Consider the following 13,391-nt stretch of genomic DNA (forward strand, 5'->3'; position numbering starts at 1 on the left):
AAAATTAAATTGAGTTAAATTGAGTTACATTTCAAAAGTCTCAAAGCACTAAAGGGATCAAGTTTAAAACACTGAATTTCACTTCCTATATACCCTTTCTACAATTCCCAGATTTCCACACTGCTGTGATTTGGTCAGATGGACTGTCACCTTATTAGTTGAGAAGATTCTTTTACTTTTTTCCTACCTTTAATTCATATTGTCTTTTTTTTTTTTTTTTTAATTTTATTTTTTTCCCCCCAAAGCCCCAGTAGATAGTTGTATGTCATAGCTGCACGTCCTTCTAGTTGCTGTATGTGGGACGCGGCCTCAGCATGGCCGGAGAAGCAGTGCATCTGTGCGCACCCAGGATCCGAACCCTGGCCGCCAGCAGCGGAGCGCGCTCACTTAACCGCTAAGCCACGGGGCCGGCCCCATACTGTGTTCTGTAAGTACAATAAATGCTAAGTGAACTCCCTCTCAAAACACCACTATAACCCTTAAAAGCAGGAACATTCTCTAAATGGCAAATAGTCCAATAAAATAGTTTTAATAAAGTACAGTTTTAAGGAATGAATGTACATTAGAAATGCTAAGGAGAAAGAAGATTATATTTAACCACTGACTTTCATTATATAATTCTAATTTCTGAACAGTTTCTCTGTATCCATGCATTCCCCCTTTTTTAACTTGTAAAAGGAGGAGAGAAAAAATGAGTGCAAGTTTGCCCAGTATAACCTTCTTGGTGCAACCCATAATCTAAGACAAATTTCTCTCAATCCATTGTATTAGTCTCAAAGGGAATAAGAATAATGCAGAGGGAGACCAGTAATAGCAGAATCTAGACAGACATCAACTATTACATTATAAGCTAATATATATACAAAGATAATATATTCCTTTTGTTGTAATCAGTCCCACGGCATAACACTTAATTTTTTACACATTAAGCATTCAAAAATACTTTTAATTTGAACAGAACAAGAAGATATCCATCAATAGGAGATGGGTTGAATTCATTATGGTACATGATATAATAGAATAGTATACAGTTAAAAATGAGAAAAATTTATATGTACATAAATGGAAAGATATACAAAGAGAAAGTTTAAAAAGTATATGTATTGGGGCCAGCCCTGCTGGCCTAGTGGTTAAGATCAGCATAAGATCAGCATGCTCTGCTTTGGCAGCCCGGGTTCTGTTCCCAGATGCAGACCTACACCACTTGGCTGTCAGTGGCCATGCTGTGGTGGCAGCTCACGTACAAAAAGAGGAAGACTGGCATGGCAGCGAATGTTGGCTCAGGGCAAGTCTTCCTCAGCAAAAAAAAAAAAAAAAAAAAAAGCACATATATAAAGCAATAACATCAGTATTCGAAAAATAAAATTATTCCTCTTCCCCAGCTTTAATTCTTCTGTTACATGCCAGACTACATCACCCACTATACCTTCCCTGATTGCAATCAAGTATCCTTCCCTGGGCTATACCTTCTCCTACCTCTCTGAGATTTTAGCTCCTGGCAACACTAATTTCTGAGTGATTTCAATATACAGATGATCTTTTCAAAACCATGGCCCCTCAGTTCCTTGAACTCCTCCACCCTTACTTCATCCACAAAACTTTATCAAACTGATATCCTAGACCTCTCCATAATCTCAGTCTCAAGCATCTAACTCTTCTACTACCACCACCACCTATCTCTCTAGGTCCTTTAATGTTATAAATCTGAAGTAGGTCCTTAACGTTGCTGAGCAATCACACACACTCCTTTAGTCCAGGGATAGGCCAAATCCATACCATAGCCTATTTTTATACAGTCAGTGATCTAGGAATGATTTTTATACTTTTAAAGAGTTATTTAAAAGAAACAGAGAAGAATATGCGACAGAGGTTGCATATGGCCTACAAAAGGTAAAATATTTAATTTACAACATGGCTCTTTACAAAAAAATATTGGCCAATTCATACTGTAAGCCAGTGGTTCTCAAACTTTAGTATTCATCAGAATCACCAGAAAAGCTTGTTAAAACATAGATTGTTGAGCTTCACTCTCAGGGGTTTTGATTCAGTAGGTCTGGGATGGGCCCTAGAATTTATATTTCTAACAAGTTCCCAAGTGATACTGATGCTGCTAGTCTGAACCACACTTTGAGAATACTGTTCTAGTCAATTCAATCTCTCATTCCCCTACATTACTATTTCACAGCCTCTCTGCCCTCCAAAAACCTCTAAGACCTCAGATATTAAAAAATATATATATATATATAAAAGCTCAGATGAGAAATTCCATAAACTCCTATCACCATATCTATTTGTCCACTCAATATTAGGACTTCTCTCTTATAACTAAAATCTATCTTACAAATGAACTGACTATGCTCCTATCTGTGGCAAAGGACTCCTCTTGTACACTAGATCCCATCCCCTTTCACCCATATCAATATAGAAATTAGCCGTTCCCTCTCTTGCTTCATTTATTCATGTTCTATGACTCATTCCCTACTTAGCCTATGAAAAAACGATTATCTCTCCCATTAAATAAAAGAACAAAAAGAAACCCTTCATTCCTTCTTCCCCCTCCAGCAGGTATGCCACTTATCAATTTATTGCCTGTGAGCTCTAAATTCACCCTTCATTGCCTGCTCTAAAAACTAAATTTGGGCCCTTTAAACTTTTTTCTTTATCAGTTAACATAGTGTTAATCTTGATCAGTAGAGGACACTAGAGAGACACTGTAGGAAGAAGTTATGCTTCATAGTTCTAATGTGCTCATTTAATCAACTCCTGTAGTGCCACGGCTTCTCTAACACCCAGCTCCTACAGAAGGTGGCTTCTCCAGTGCCTGGCTCCTGCCACATGATAGATTTCTTCAGTATCAGCCTCCTCCACTGCATGGCAGCTAGCAACATCCAGCAGCCAGCAAATTCTCCCAGCACTCTGCTAAGGCAGTTTTGTAGCAGAGTGCCTCTCATGAGACAACTCTCCATAAGGCTTCCTAAAGGATAAATTTCCACAAAATTCCTGCGGGTAAATTTCTAACAAATTTTGGTGGCACGGCACCACAGAGACTTTCCTGCCATTCAGTGAGCTGTGGCCATGCCCTTTCCAATAGGGTCTAGATCTCAGTGCTGAAAGAGGCAGACCCTCTTCTTTGGGCACTTCATCTTAATCCCAGGGTAGAGGCTGTTCCTTCTATACTATTCCTATATTCTTTAGAGTTCTCTCTACTTTTTATTACCCAATTCTTTGTTACTCCAATCAGCTGTTATAGCTAATAATTCTTTATATTAAATTTTCCCTGCTCATATTACATATGGTTTCTGTCTCCTCACGAGACCCTGACTGATACAGGAGGAAATGACAGTGGGGCAAAGAAAAAATAAGTCAAACCTAAAGTGATAGATTTGAGAATCAACAACACACATGATAGACAATCTCATCTGTTCTTAATGTTTCCTTTGAGAAGAGAATCAAGAAAAAGAAACCAATTGAAAACCATGAAAATGGTATTTTAAGAGTGAGCACAAGAAGAGCCACTTTAGGAAATTAATAAAGAATAGTCATGAAGGTAGAATACAAAAAAGTATCACTGGTTAATGACATCAGACAGCCAAATCCAAGAACTAAGTTTTCCAGCACCAATCAATATTTATTGAGTGCCTTCAGGGAAGAAGAAACAGCACTCCTTTTCTCTACATATTTTACTAACTCATTTCTGATTATAAAAGTACTACATGTTCTTTTCAGAAAATTTGGAACCAGAAAAAAGTATAAAGAAGAAAAATTTTAAATACACATTTTTAAAATAGTAAGATCGCACTACAGACTGTAGCAGCTAGCTTTATTAAATTGTATTTTCCATGTCAAAATGTCTTTAAAACATTATCATAATTGTTATTGAATAACCCTTAGAGATTTACCACAATTTAATAACATTCTCTCTTGTTGGACATTTTCTTTCCTATAGAAATACAGCCAAAAGCTCCAACAACGAATGACAGAAAAAATAAGTGTTTTGTTTTTGCATATATAAATACATTTAATTACATAAGAAAATTAACATGAACTAGCACAATGATATTAACAATGTTCATTTAAAATTTATACTAATTACTTTAATTGCACTTTTTATTTTATGAAATGTACTTACCAAAATCATAACCTTCTGGAACAATATTTTCATAGACAATGCCATTTTTCAAGCTGTCCTATTAAAAGACAAATTGCTTTTATTTATATTCATGCCAATATACCTTTAACCTACAAAATCCTATTATATGCAAAGAAAAATGTTTCAAAGCAATTAAAAAAAATAACTCAAACTTAGGACTTAGCTATGGAAAATATTACAGCGGTTAGACAATATCTCATTAAACTACTATTATAAAACAATGCTCCAGGATCTATTAAGATATATGTGTGTGTTTACACATGTTTGTGTGCAGGCACACATACAAAATTTGAGGAAATTCAACATCCATTTATGATAAAAACTCTCAACAAAGTGAGTCTAGAAGGAATGTGCCTTATCATAATAAAGGCAATTTATGACAAATCCACAGCTAACATACTCAACAGTGAAAAGCTGAAAGATTCTCCTCTAAGATCAGGAACAATACAAGCATGCCCACTCTTGCCACTTTTATTCAACATAGTACTGGAAGCCCTAGCCAGAGCAATTAGGCAAGACAAAGAAATAAAAGTCATCCAAACTAGAAAGGAAGAAGTAAAATTGTCACTCTTTGCAGATGACATGATAGTATTTATAGAAAACCCTAAAGACTCCACCAAAAAACTGTTAGAATTAATAAATGAATTCAGTAAAGTTCCAGGATACAAAATCAATATACAAAAATCTGTTGTTTCTATACACTAATAACAAACTATCAGAAAGAGAAATTAAGAAAACGATCCCATTTACAACTGCATCGAAATAGCCAAAGCAATCCTAAGAAGCAAAGCTGCAGGCATCATGCTCCTTGATTTCAAACTATATTACAAAGCTATAGTAATCAAAACAGTATGATACTGGCATAAAAACAGACACACAGATAAATGGAAAAGAATAACGAGCCCAGAAATAAACCCATGCAACATGGTTCATTAATTTACAACAAAGGAGCCAAGAATACATAACGGGGAGAGAACAATCTCTTCAATAAATGGTGTTGAGAAAACTGGACAGCAACATGAAAAGAATGACACTGGACCACTATCTTACACCATAAACAAAAATTAACTCAAAATGAATTGAAGACTTGAATGTAAGATCTGAAGTCATAAAACTCCTAGAAGAAAATTTAGGTGGTAAGCTCCCTGACATCAGTCTTGGTGATGATTTTTTTGGATCTGACACCAAAATCAAAGGCAATAAAAGCAAAAATAGGGGGCTGGTCCGGTGGCGCAAGCCATTGAGTGCGCGCGCTCTGCTGCGGTGGCCCGGGGTTTGCTGGTTCATATCCCGGGTGCGCACCAATGCACTGTTTGGCAAGCCATGCTGTGGCAGCGTCCCATATAAAGTGGAGGAAGATGCGCATGGATGTTAGCCCAGGGCCAGTCTTCCTTGGCAAAAAAAAAAAAAAAAAAAGAGGAGGATTGGCAGATGTTAGCACAAGGCTGATCTCCTCACATGCACACACAAAAAAAGCAAAAATAAACAAGTAGGACTACACAATCTAAAACGCTTCTGCACAGCAAAGGAAACCATCAACAAAATGAAAAAACCTACTGAATGGAAGAAAATATTCGCGAATCATATATCTGATAAGGGGTTAATATCTAAAATATATAAAGAACTCATACAACTCAAGAGCCAAAAAACAAACAATCTGATTAAAAAATGGGCAGAGGATTTGAATAGATATTTTTCCAAAGCAGACATACAGATGGCCAACAGGTACACAAAAAGATGCTCAACATCACTAATCATCAGGGAAACGCAAATCAAACCACAAAGAGATATCATCTCACACCTATTAGAATAGCTAGTATCAAAAAGACAAGAAATAACAAATGTCGGCAAGGACGTGGAGAAAAGGGAACCCTTGTACACTGTTGGTGGGAACAGAAATTGGTGTGGCCACTATAAAAATTAGTATGGAAGTTCCTCAAAAAATTAAAATAGACTACCATATGATCCAGCAATTCCACTTCTGGGTATTTATCCAAAGAAAACAAAAACATTAACTTGAGAAGATATATTCACCTCCATGTTCACAGTAGCGTTATTTACAATAGACAAGATATGGAAATAACCTAATTGTCCATCAGTGGATGAATGGATAAAGAACATATGGTATATATATATATATATATATATATATACACAATGGGATATTACGCAGCCATAAAGAGGAATGAAATCTTGCCATTTGCGACAACATGGATGGACCTTGAGGGCATTATGCTAAGTGAAATAAGTCAAAGAAAGATGAATACTGTGTGATCCCACTTAAATGTAGAATCTCAAAAAAAAAAAAAAAACCAAGGTCATAGATACAGAGAACAGACTGGTGGTTGCCAGAGGCAAGGGGTGGGGATGGGTGAAATGGGTGAATGGAGTCAAAAGGTACAAACTTCCAGTTATAAAATAAATAAGTCATGGGGATGTAATGTACAGCATGAAGACTATAGTTAATAATACTGTATTGCATATTTGAAAGTTGCTAAGACAGTAAATCTTAAAAGTTCTCATCACAAGGAAAAAAATTCGGTAACTATGTATGGTGATGGATGTTAAATAAAATAGACTTACTGTGGTGATCATTTCACAATATATACAAATATCGAATCATTATGTTGTACACCTGAAACTAATATAACAATGCTTGTCAATTAAACAAACAAAAAAAAAGATATACGTGTGTGAGTTTACACATGTTTGTGTACAGGCACTTACATATTCACCTATTTTTGTAGATTCTACTAATGGACTCTGGCTAGAAAAAGACGACCACTGACTACAGTATGTTAGATAAATGACAATGAATAAAACCTTACGCAAGATCTGATACCAACAAATAAGTACATATATATATCAAAAAAATTTACTTACCAATGATTCATCATAATCATTAAGATAAAACATCTGAGACTTCACATTCCAATAGGCAAAAAGGTTATCCAATCGGATTAACTGAAAATAAATCAAGTTTATTATATGTCACGTTCTCTTTGAAGGATCTTTAACATATGCTATTTTAAGAAGTCTCAAATAATTGAGTCATATAACAGAGTCAAGCAAGTAAACACAAGTCACATAAATCCTTATCTATACATTACCATTTGCCTTTCTAAAAGTCTCTTGTCAAGTCCATGGATTGACAAAATATAATATTTGTTTATTTTACCTTACGAAATAGTTTCTCACTTTCATCATGTAAATAAGGAACCCAGTACTGATCAGTGGTCTGAAAAGGAAAAAAAAAAAACAGCAGTAAAAATGTCATTTACATGTGAAATGGCAGTGATAAATCATATCTATCATACTCTAGACCGATTTCCCATGAAAATGTCCTTGAAAACATAACATTCAGTCAAAGAATATTAACTGACCACAAGAAGTCTCTGCTTTCAAGGAGCTCACTGCTGGTTGAAAAAGCAAACAAGTAAATAAGCAATTAAAAACAGATAAGTGTCACTACAAAGGTTAAATACATAGTACTCTGGGAGAACATGGTAGGAGTCTAAACTCAGGGGTATGCTGGAGAATGTGATGTCTAACTTAATATATGACAGAAATTTCTGAATAGAAATTACTGATTCTAAGGTCAACAGGAAATATGATTCATAGTAGGAAGATATGCAAATATAGGACATGTTCAGGGAACTGAAGTAGCCCAGTATGGCCAAAGAAGGTAATGCAAAACAAAGAGAAGAGGTGAAACCAGATATGTTACCTGGGGTCAGATTACAAAGGGATTATAAACTATTTTAAGACAAAACTATGGACTTTATTCTAAGAGCAATGAAAAGCCACTAAGGGGAATAAAGTGATCAGATGCTTATTTTAGAAAGATGGTTTTCATTTTTTTGTAGAGAACTGAATGGAGAACAGTGCTTCTCAAACTTTAGCATGCATTAGGATCACCTGGAGGGCTATTTAAAACATAGATGGCCGGACCCCAACCTGAGTTTCTAATTGAATAGGTCTGGGCTGGGGGACAAGTTTCCAAGGACCTCCAAGGTGATGGTTAAAAACCACTGCTGTTGCAGTTACCAATGACCTTCACACTGCCAAATCCAATGGCTAATTCTTCGTCCTTATTTTTCAACCTAACTGCAGCACTTGACAGTTTACCCTACCCAACTTGACTGAAGTTATTGAATAACTTTTCTTTGGCTTTCCTTTTTTCTTTTTTTTTTGCTTGCAGTGGATCCATGTTTTAAAAAGAAATCGTACACAAAAGTCCAATGGATATAATAAACAAAAGCATGTACCGAAATACTATACAGCGTGAAGTGAATTTCAAGTGGCAATGGAGATAAATGTCAAAATCATTATGAAGAGAAAAGGAAAACTTATAGAAGAATCATGTAAAATACTTATGTAAACTTTTAAAAACCTACCCAATACTATACATTTTTAATGGATATATTAATATAAAAGTTTAAAAACTTAGATGTTTATCTCTGGGGTGGGAGTAGAGAACAAAAGGGATTTAAACTTTATTCATAACATTACATTCTTTAAAAGTATTTAAAACTTAAACCAAATGACAAATTCAACAATTGTCCATTCTGGATGCAAGCAAATGTTTCATAATCTTCTATGTGCTCTCATACTTTTAAAATTCATCAATTTGAAAAATGATACAGGAATAAAGTATGCCACAATATTAACAATGGTGGTGAGGAAATGGGTGATTTATTTCTTTATGCTTTTCATGACTTTCAAAGCTGCTGAAGTGAACATTTATTACTTTTATTTTGTACTTATTCATTTAAAACTCAGAAATAGATTTTTTTAAGTAAAAAAGTACCAAATATAATAATTAGCATAATAGGCTCTCATATTTTAAACTAAATTTGATTATCAATCATTTTTTGAAATGTGAAACTATCTACCCTCAATTCCATTCCAGTGTATGCACTTTTTGTACCAATTCTACATAGACACCTATTTCTGATGCTGGCATACATGAATAGTAATTAGCAGTTTGATTAACTATACTGCACAATTAAATATGGTTACATTTCTTTTTAAACAAAGTACCTGCATGCTGAGATTTTGAAGGGAAATACCAAATGAGAGTGGGTTGTCCCGATTTGTGATCTAAAGAGGAAAGAGAGTAAATTTTATTCAGATTTTCAGCAGCTGGACAAAATTCACTTTATAGAAATTCACTTTCTGGGAAGTATGCTATTTCAAACATTCAAAACATCTTACTTTCTGGAACAACTTTTATTTCTATATTTTTCCTAATACCAATTAAAATATTAAGTATCGGGGCCGGCCCCGTGGCGTAGCAGTTAAGTGTGCGCGCTCCACTGCTGGCGGCCCGGGGTTCAGATGCCGGGCGCGCACCGACACACCGCTTGTCAGACCATGCTGTGGCGGCATCCCATATAAAGTGGAGGAAGATGGGCACAGATGTTAGCCCAGGGCCAGTCTTCCTCAGCAAAAAGAGGAGGATTGGCATGGATGTTAGCTCAGGGCTGATCTTCCTCACAAAAAAAAAAAAAATTAAGTATCAATGTAGTAGTGTTGTACAATAATAATACATCTGCATAATGTTTTTCAGTTTACAAAAAAAAGTTTTATTTTAAAAAATGATTGACTCTCAAAATAGTACTATGAGAAGCCAATAATTATGTGTTTTAGAGAGAATACACGATCTATTTGAGATCAAACAATTTAGTTACATCTAGCTCTACTGATTCCTAGACCAGTGCTGTTTCTAGGAGGTAAATATAGTATAATTTAAAATATTTTAAAAATATGTAACTGCTAAATTCATAACTCCTACCTATCAAAGGTGATTATAATATAAAAAAGACACTTTCCTTCATTATCTGATGTTCGAACAGTTTAGGAAAGTGTAATCAAGGCACTAAGGACTGCAAATTACAACTATAATTATAGAAAAGAAAGATTATGTCATCTTCAGCTCTGTATCCCTCCACTTCCCAGCCTCTTACAGGTTGGCCACTATAGAGCAAGCAATAAACAGCAAAATATATATAAATATAAAAACAAGGATCACCTATTAAAATACTTACATCATCTTCATAACGAATATGGATGTTGGAAATTTTCACTTGAAGATTTTTTATGATCTGAGTAATTAATTTTTCTGTAAAAGTGTCCTGTTTCTCCACCCGTTGGTTTTCTACAATTGCAAATATTTATTTTTTAACTTGAATGAAAAATATACTCTATAACTATCCACATATTGAGGTAACATAAATGTTATCTTGTTAAAGAAAAAATCTGTATTTGCAAACAGAACACTAAAAGTCTGCTTTCCAAAGTATGCCACACCAAAGACTTTCAAAGGCAACTAAACACAGTTTTCAAAAGCTACTTTCTTGTTCAGTCAAACTAAAGCCAACTATGTAGAATTTATTGGCATTAAACTTTATAACTTCTCTCTGTTAACTATACCTGAGTACATAAAAACATGGAAAACAACTAAGATTATTAGGTAAGAATTATAATAGGCTTAAATTAGAAAAGCCAGAAACAGCAGCAAAAAAGGAATCTCCCTTAAAATTAGCAATACCATCATAATGTATAAAATAGTTGAATATGCTCCTCCCACTGATGAATACAAAATAGAAGCTATAAGACCCTTTCCCTCTACCCTTTCAAGCAAAGATGAAGGAAGTTCATCATTTGTTTCATTTTCTAAAAACACTATTAACTATTTCTAGTTTCAGTACTTCCCAGGGGAATAGAAAGCATAAAGAACTGAGGTTCTTAATTTCTTTTTTAATATGCCTTTGATAACCACTAGTTACTACCCCTTTTTCCCCTACTTGAAAATGCCAATAAAATCTATCTCCTTTCCTATTTCTAGTCCAGCTCTAGCTGTATACACGTATTATCTATCTTTTCCTCTAATGACCTACTACTACTCCCTAATTCAGCTGGGCCAGGAGGCCTTGGATAAAGAAAAGCTGATGAAGATATCACATGAACATCAAATGCAAGTGATATGAAATGCAAGAGAGGTAAGTGAATATATTTGAATATAAAAGAACTTCGGAATTAATAAGTAGACAGTAGAATATAAGCTCTTTGAAGACAGAGCTTTTTATTTTAATCTTTGAATCCCACCACTCTTATAAAATCCTTTGCTCTATAAATTTATTCAGTCATTCAATTAAATGCTAAATCTTTCTTTCCCTATTGACTAGTTTCCTGCTGACTTCCTTATCCAGCTCAGATTCCATAATATATTATTTCACCAACACTTTAAACTCTTTTGCTCTTTTTTTCTCCTTTTCCTCTGTCAATAAAACTCCAACCCCGAATAAAACCAACTACCTACTTTTTATATAAACATAGCTATGCCTTGCCAGGTGAGTACTGGAGGAGAAAATTACAACAGGACAGACTGGAATTACTGTAAACTGGTCATCACCAACTTCAACCAACTAACAACCTTATTACATTTCTCCAGTCAACTTGTTCACTCTCCAGAATAACTATTTCAAAATTCTTTTTGATTCTCCTCAAAAGTCCAACAACTCTTCCACTGCTCTCTTTACTCTTAGCAGATGATCTTGCCCCCAACTTTGGAAGAAACAGAAGCTCCTTGTCTGATATCATAATGCAATAAAAACAGCTATTTCTAAGGTGACCAATGACTTCCATGTCATAAATAAAATGATTATTTCTTAATCCTTGATTTACCTGTCTCAGCAGGATGTGATACATTCTTTGCTTCCTAAAACACCCTTTCATGATGGAATCATAATCTCCAAATTTCCTTCTACTTATCTGACCATTCCTTCTCGATCTTCTTTTTTTGTTTTCCTTCTCCATACAATCATTAAATGTTGGATTTCCTTAGGGCTCAGACCAAGGATTTTTTCTCATTATACTGCTGCTGCAGGGAATCTCATCCACATCTTATAGCCTAAAATATCACCCTAATGCTGATAACTCTGATAAATCCAAAGGCCAAAAGAAAGAGTATAAGAGAAAGAATAAATAAGAGGTAGCTTCAAAAATTTAGAAGCTGGAAAGCAGCCAGCCTTAACTGATTTAGCATAGAGGAAAAAATTTAATCCTCAATGTCCATAGATGGAGATGCTAATAAAACACAAGATGAGTCAAAAAACAGAACCCTGGCAAGATTCAGGAACTGGAGTAAATGGCAAAGAGGGAACATGGTGGACGGAGAGGGTGATGCTACAAGGATTGCTTTAAAGTCTGTATAATGAGCAGTTGGACTTCTACGTACCCTCCCTACCCCAGCCCACATAGCCAAGCAACTATCCCTTTCCCACTCTAGTGAGAAGCAAGGGTTTATTCTGGAGAAAATGAACCTGACAGGCTACAGACTCTGAAACCATGTACATGAAGGTACAGGGAGATCCATCTACCAAAAACAGACACATTAAGTAAATGTTCTACATAATAAGCATTCACACCCACATCTACCTATTATTACCAAGCAAATAATAAAGTTGTGCCAGAAAAATATATGTAATCAGAGTAGACTATTTGGCTCAGTAGTAAACATTCATATATGGCCATGATAATATAAACAAATACTGATTTAACTAAAAATATAACTATATTGGGAAGATGGAAAAATGGGTTTGATCTTCATAGTCCATAAAAGGAAGCCTATATATACATAAATAATGTATAAACATAATAAATCAAGTAGTAGAGGAGTAATCATCTTATGGAGCACTATGGAGATAAACACAAAAAACACCTTAAAAACTTGAAAGTAGATCTGCAGGGAGTAGGGTGAGGGGCTAAGCCAGGAAACAGAGTTTTTTTTTTTTTTTTTAATTATGGGTCCTATACTACTGTTTAACTTTTAAAGCTATGTATATGTATTATCTTGATAAAATAAAAATAATTTTTAAAAGGAAAAAGCCTAGGAGACTTAGGAAAGAGAAGACTGGAAGAAAGGAGGATTCTGGGGAAAATGGCAGGGTAGAAAACACCAGGAATCTGTCTTCTCATCTTAGAGAACAATTGAACAGGCAGAATCTGCCTAATATAAATATTTCAGAACTCTGGAGTTTACTAAAGACTTGCAACTTCAAGACAAAGGTTTGGAAAATGAATGGCAATTAATTTACATCAATTTTAGGTCTTAGCACAGCAGCAACTATCCCTCCCCTACCCCCAGGCTCATGGCAGGCAGCTATGCACTTATTCCTGCAGCAGCTTGCACACAACTTGCTGGAGCCAAGTTGAGCAGAAAGGACCCTATCCTCCA

General features: G+C 35.1%; 1 protein-coding gene across 5 annotated transcripts in view; it reads right to left on the reverse strand.

Annotated features, from left to right (window-relative positions):
• Positions 1-13,391, reverse strand: part of VPS13A (vacuolar protein sorting 13 homolog A) — a 249,952-nt gene that overhangs the window by 205,305 nt on the left and 31,256 nt on the right. For all 5 annotated transcript variants that reach the window (XM_058565619.1, XM_058565615.1, XM_058565616.1 and 2 more), the window contains exons 6-10: positions 10,201-10,310; positions 9,194-9,253; positions 7,329-7,388; positions 7,034-7,114; positions 4,130-4,187 (exon numbers count right to left, since the gene is read on the reverse strand). In XM_058565619.1, coding sequence (XP_058421602.1) covers positions 4,130-4,187; positions 7,034-7,114; positions 7,329-7,388; positions 9,194-9,253; positions 10,201-10,310 — 369 coding nt within the window. The remainder of the gene's footprint in view (positions 1-4,129; positions 4,188-7,033; positions 7,115-7,328; positions 7,389-9,193; positions 9,254-10,200; positions 10,311-13,391) is intronic.

This window comes from Diceros bicornis, chromosome 22, assembly GCF_020826845.1.
Source record: "Diceros bicornis minor isolate mBicDic1 chromosome 22, mDicBic1.mat.cur, whole genome shotgun sequence".
Lineage (NCBI taxonomy): Eukaryota > Metazoa > Chordata > Mammalia > Perissodactyla > Rhinocerotidae > Diceros > Diceros bicornis.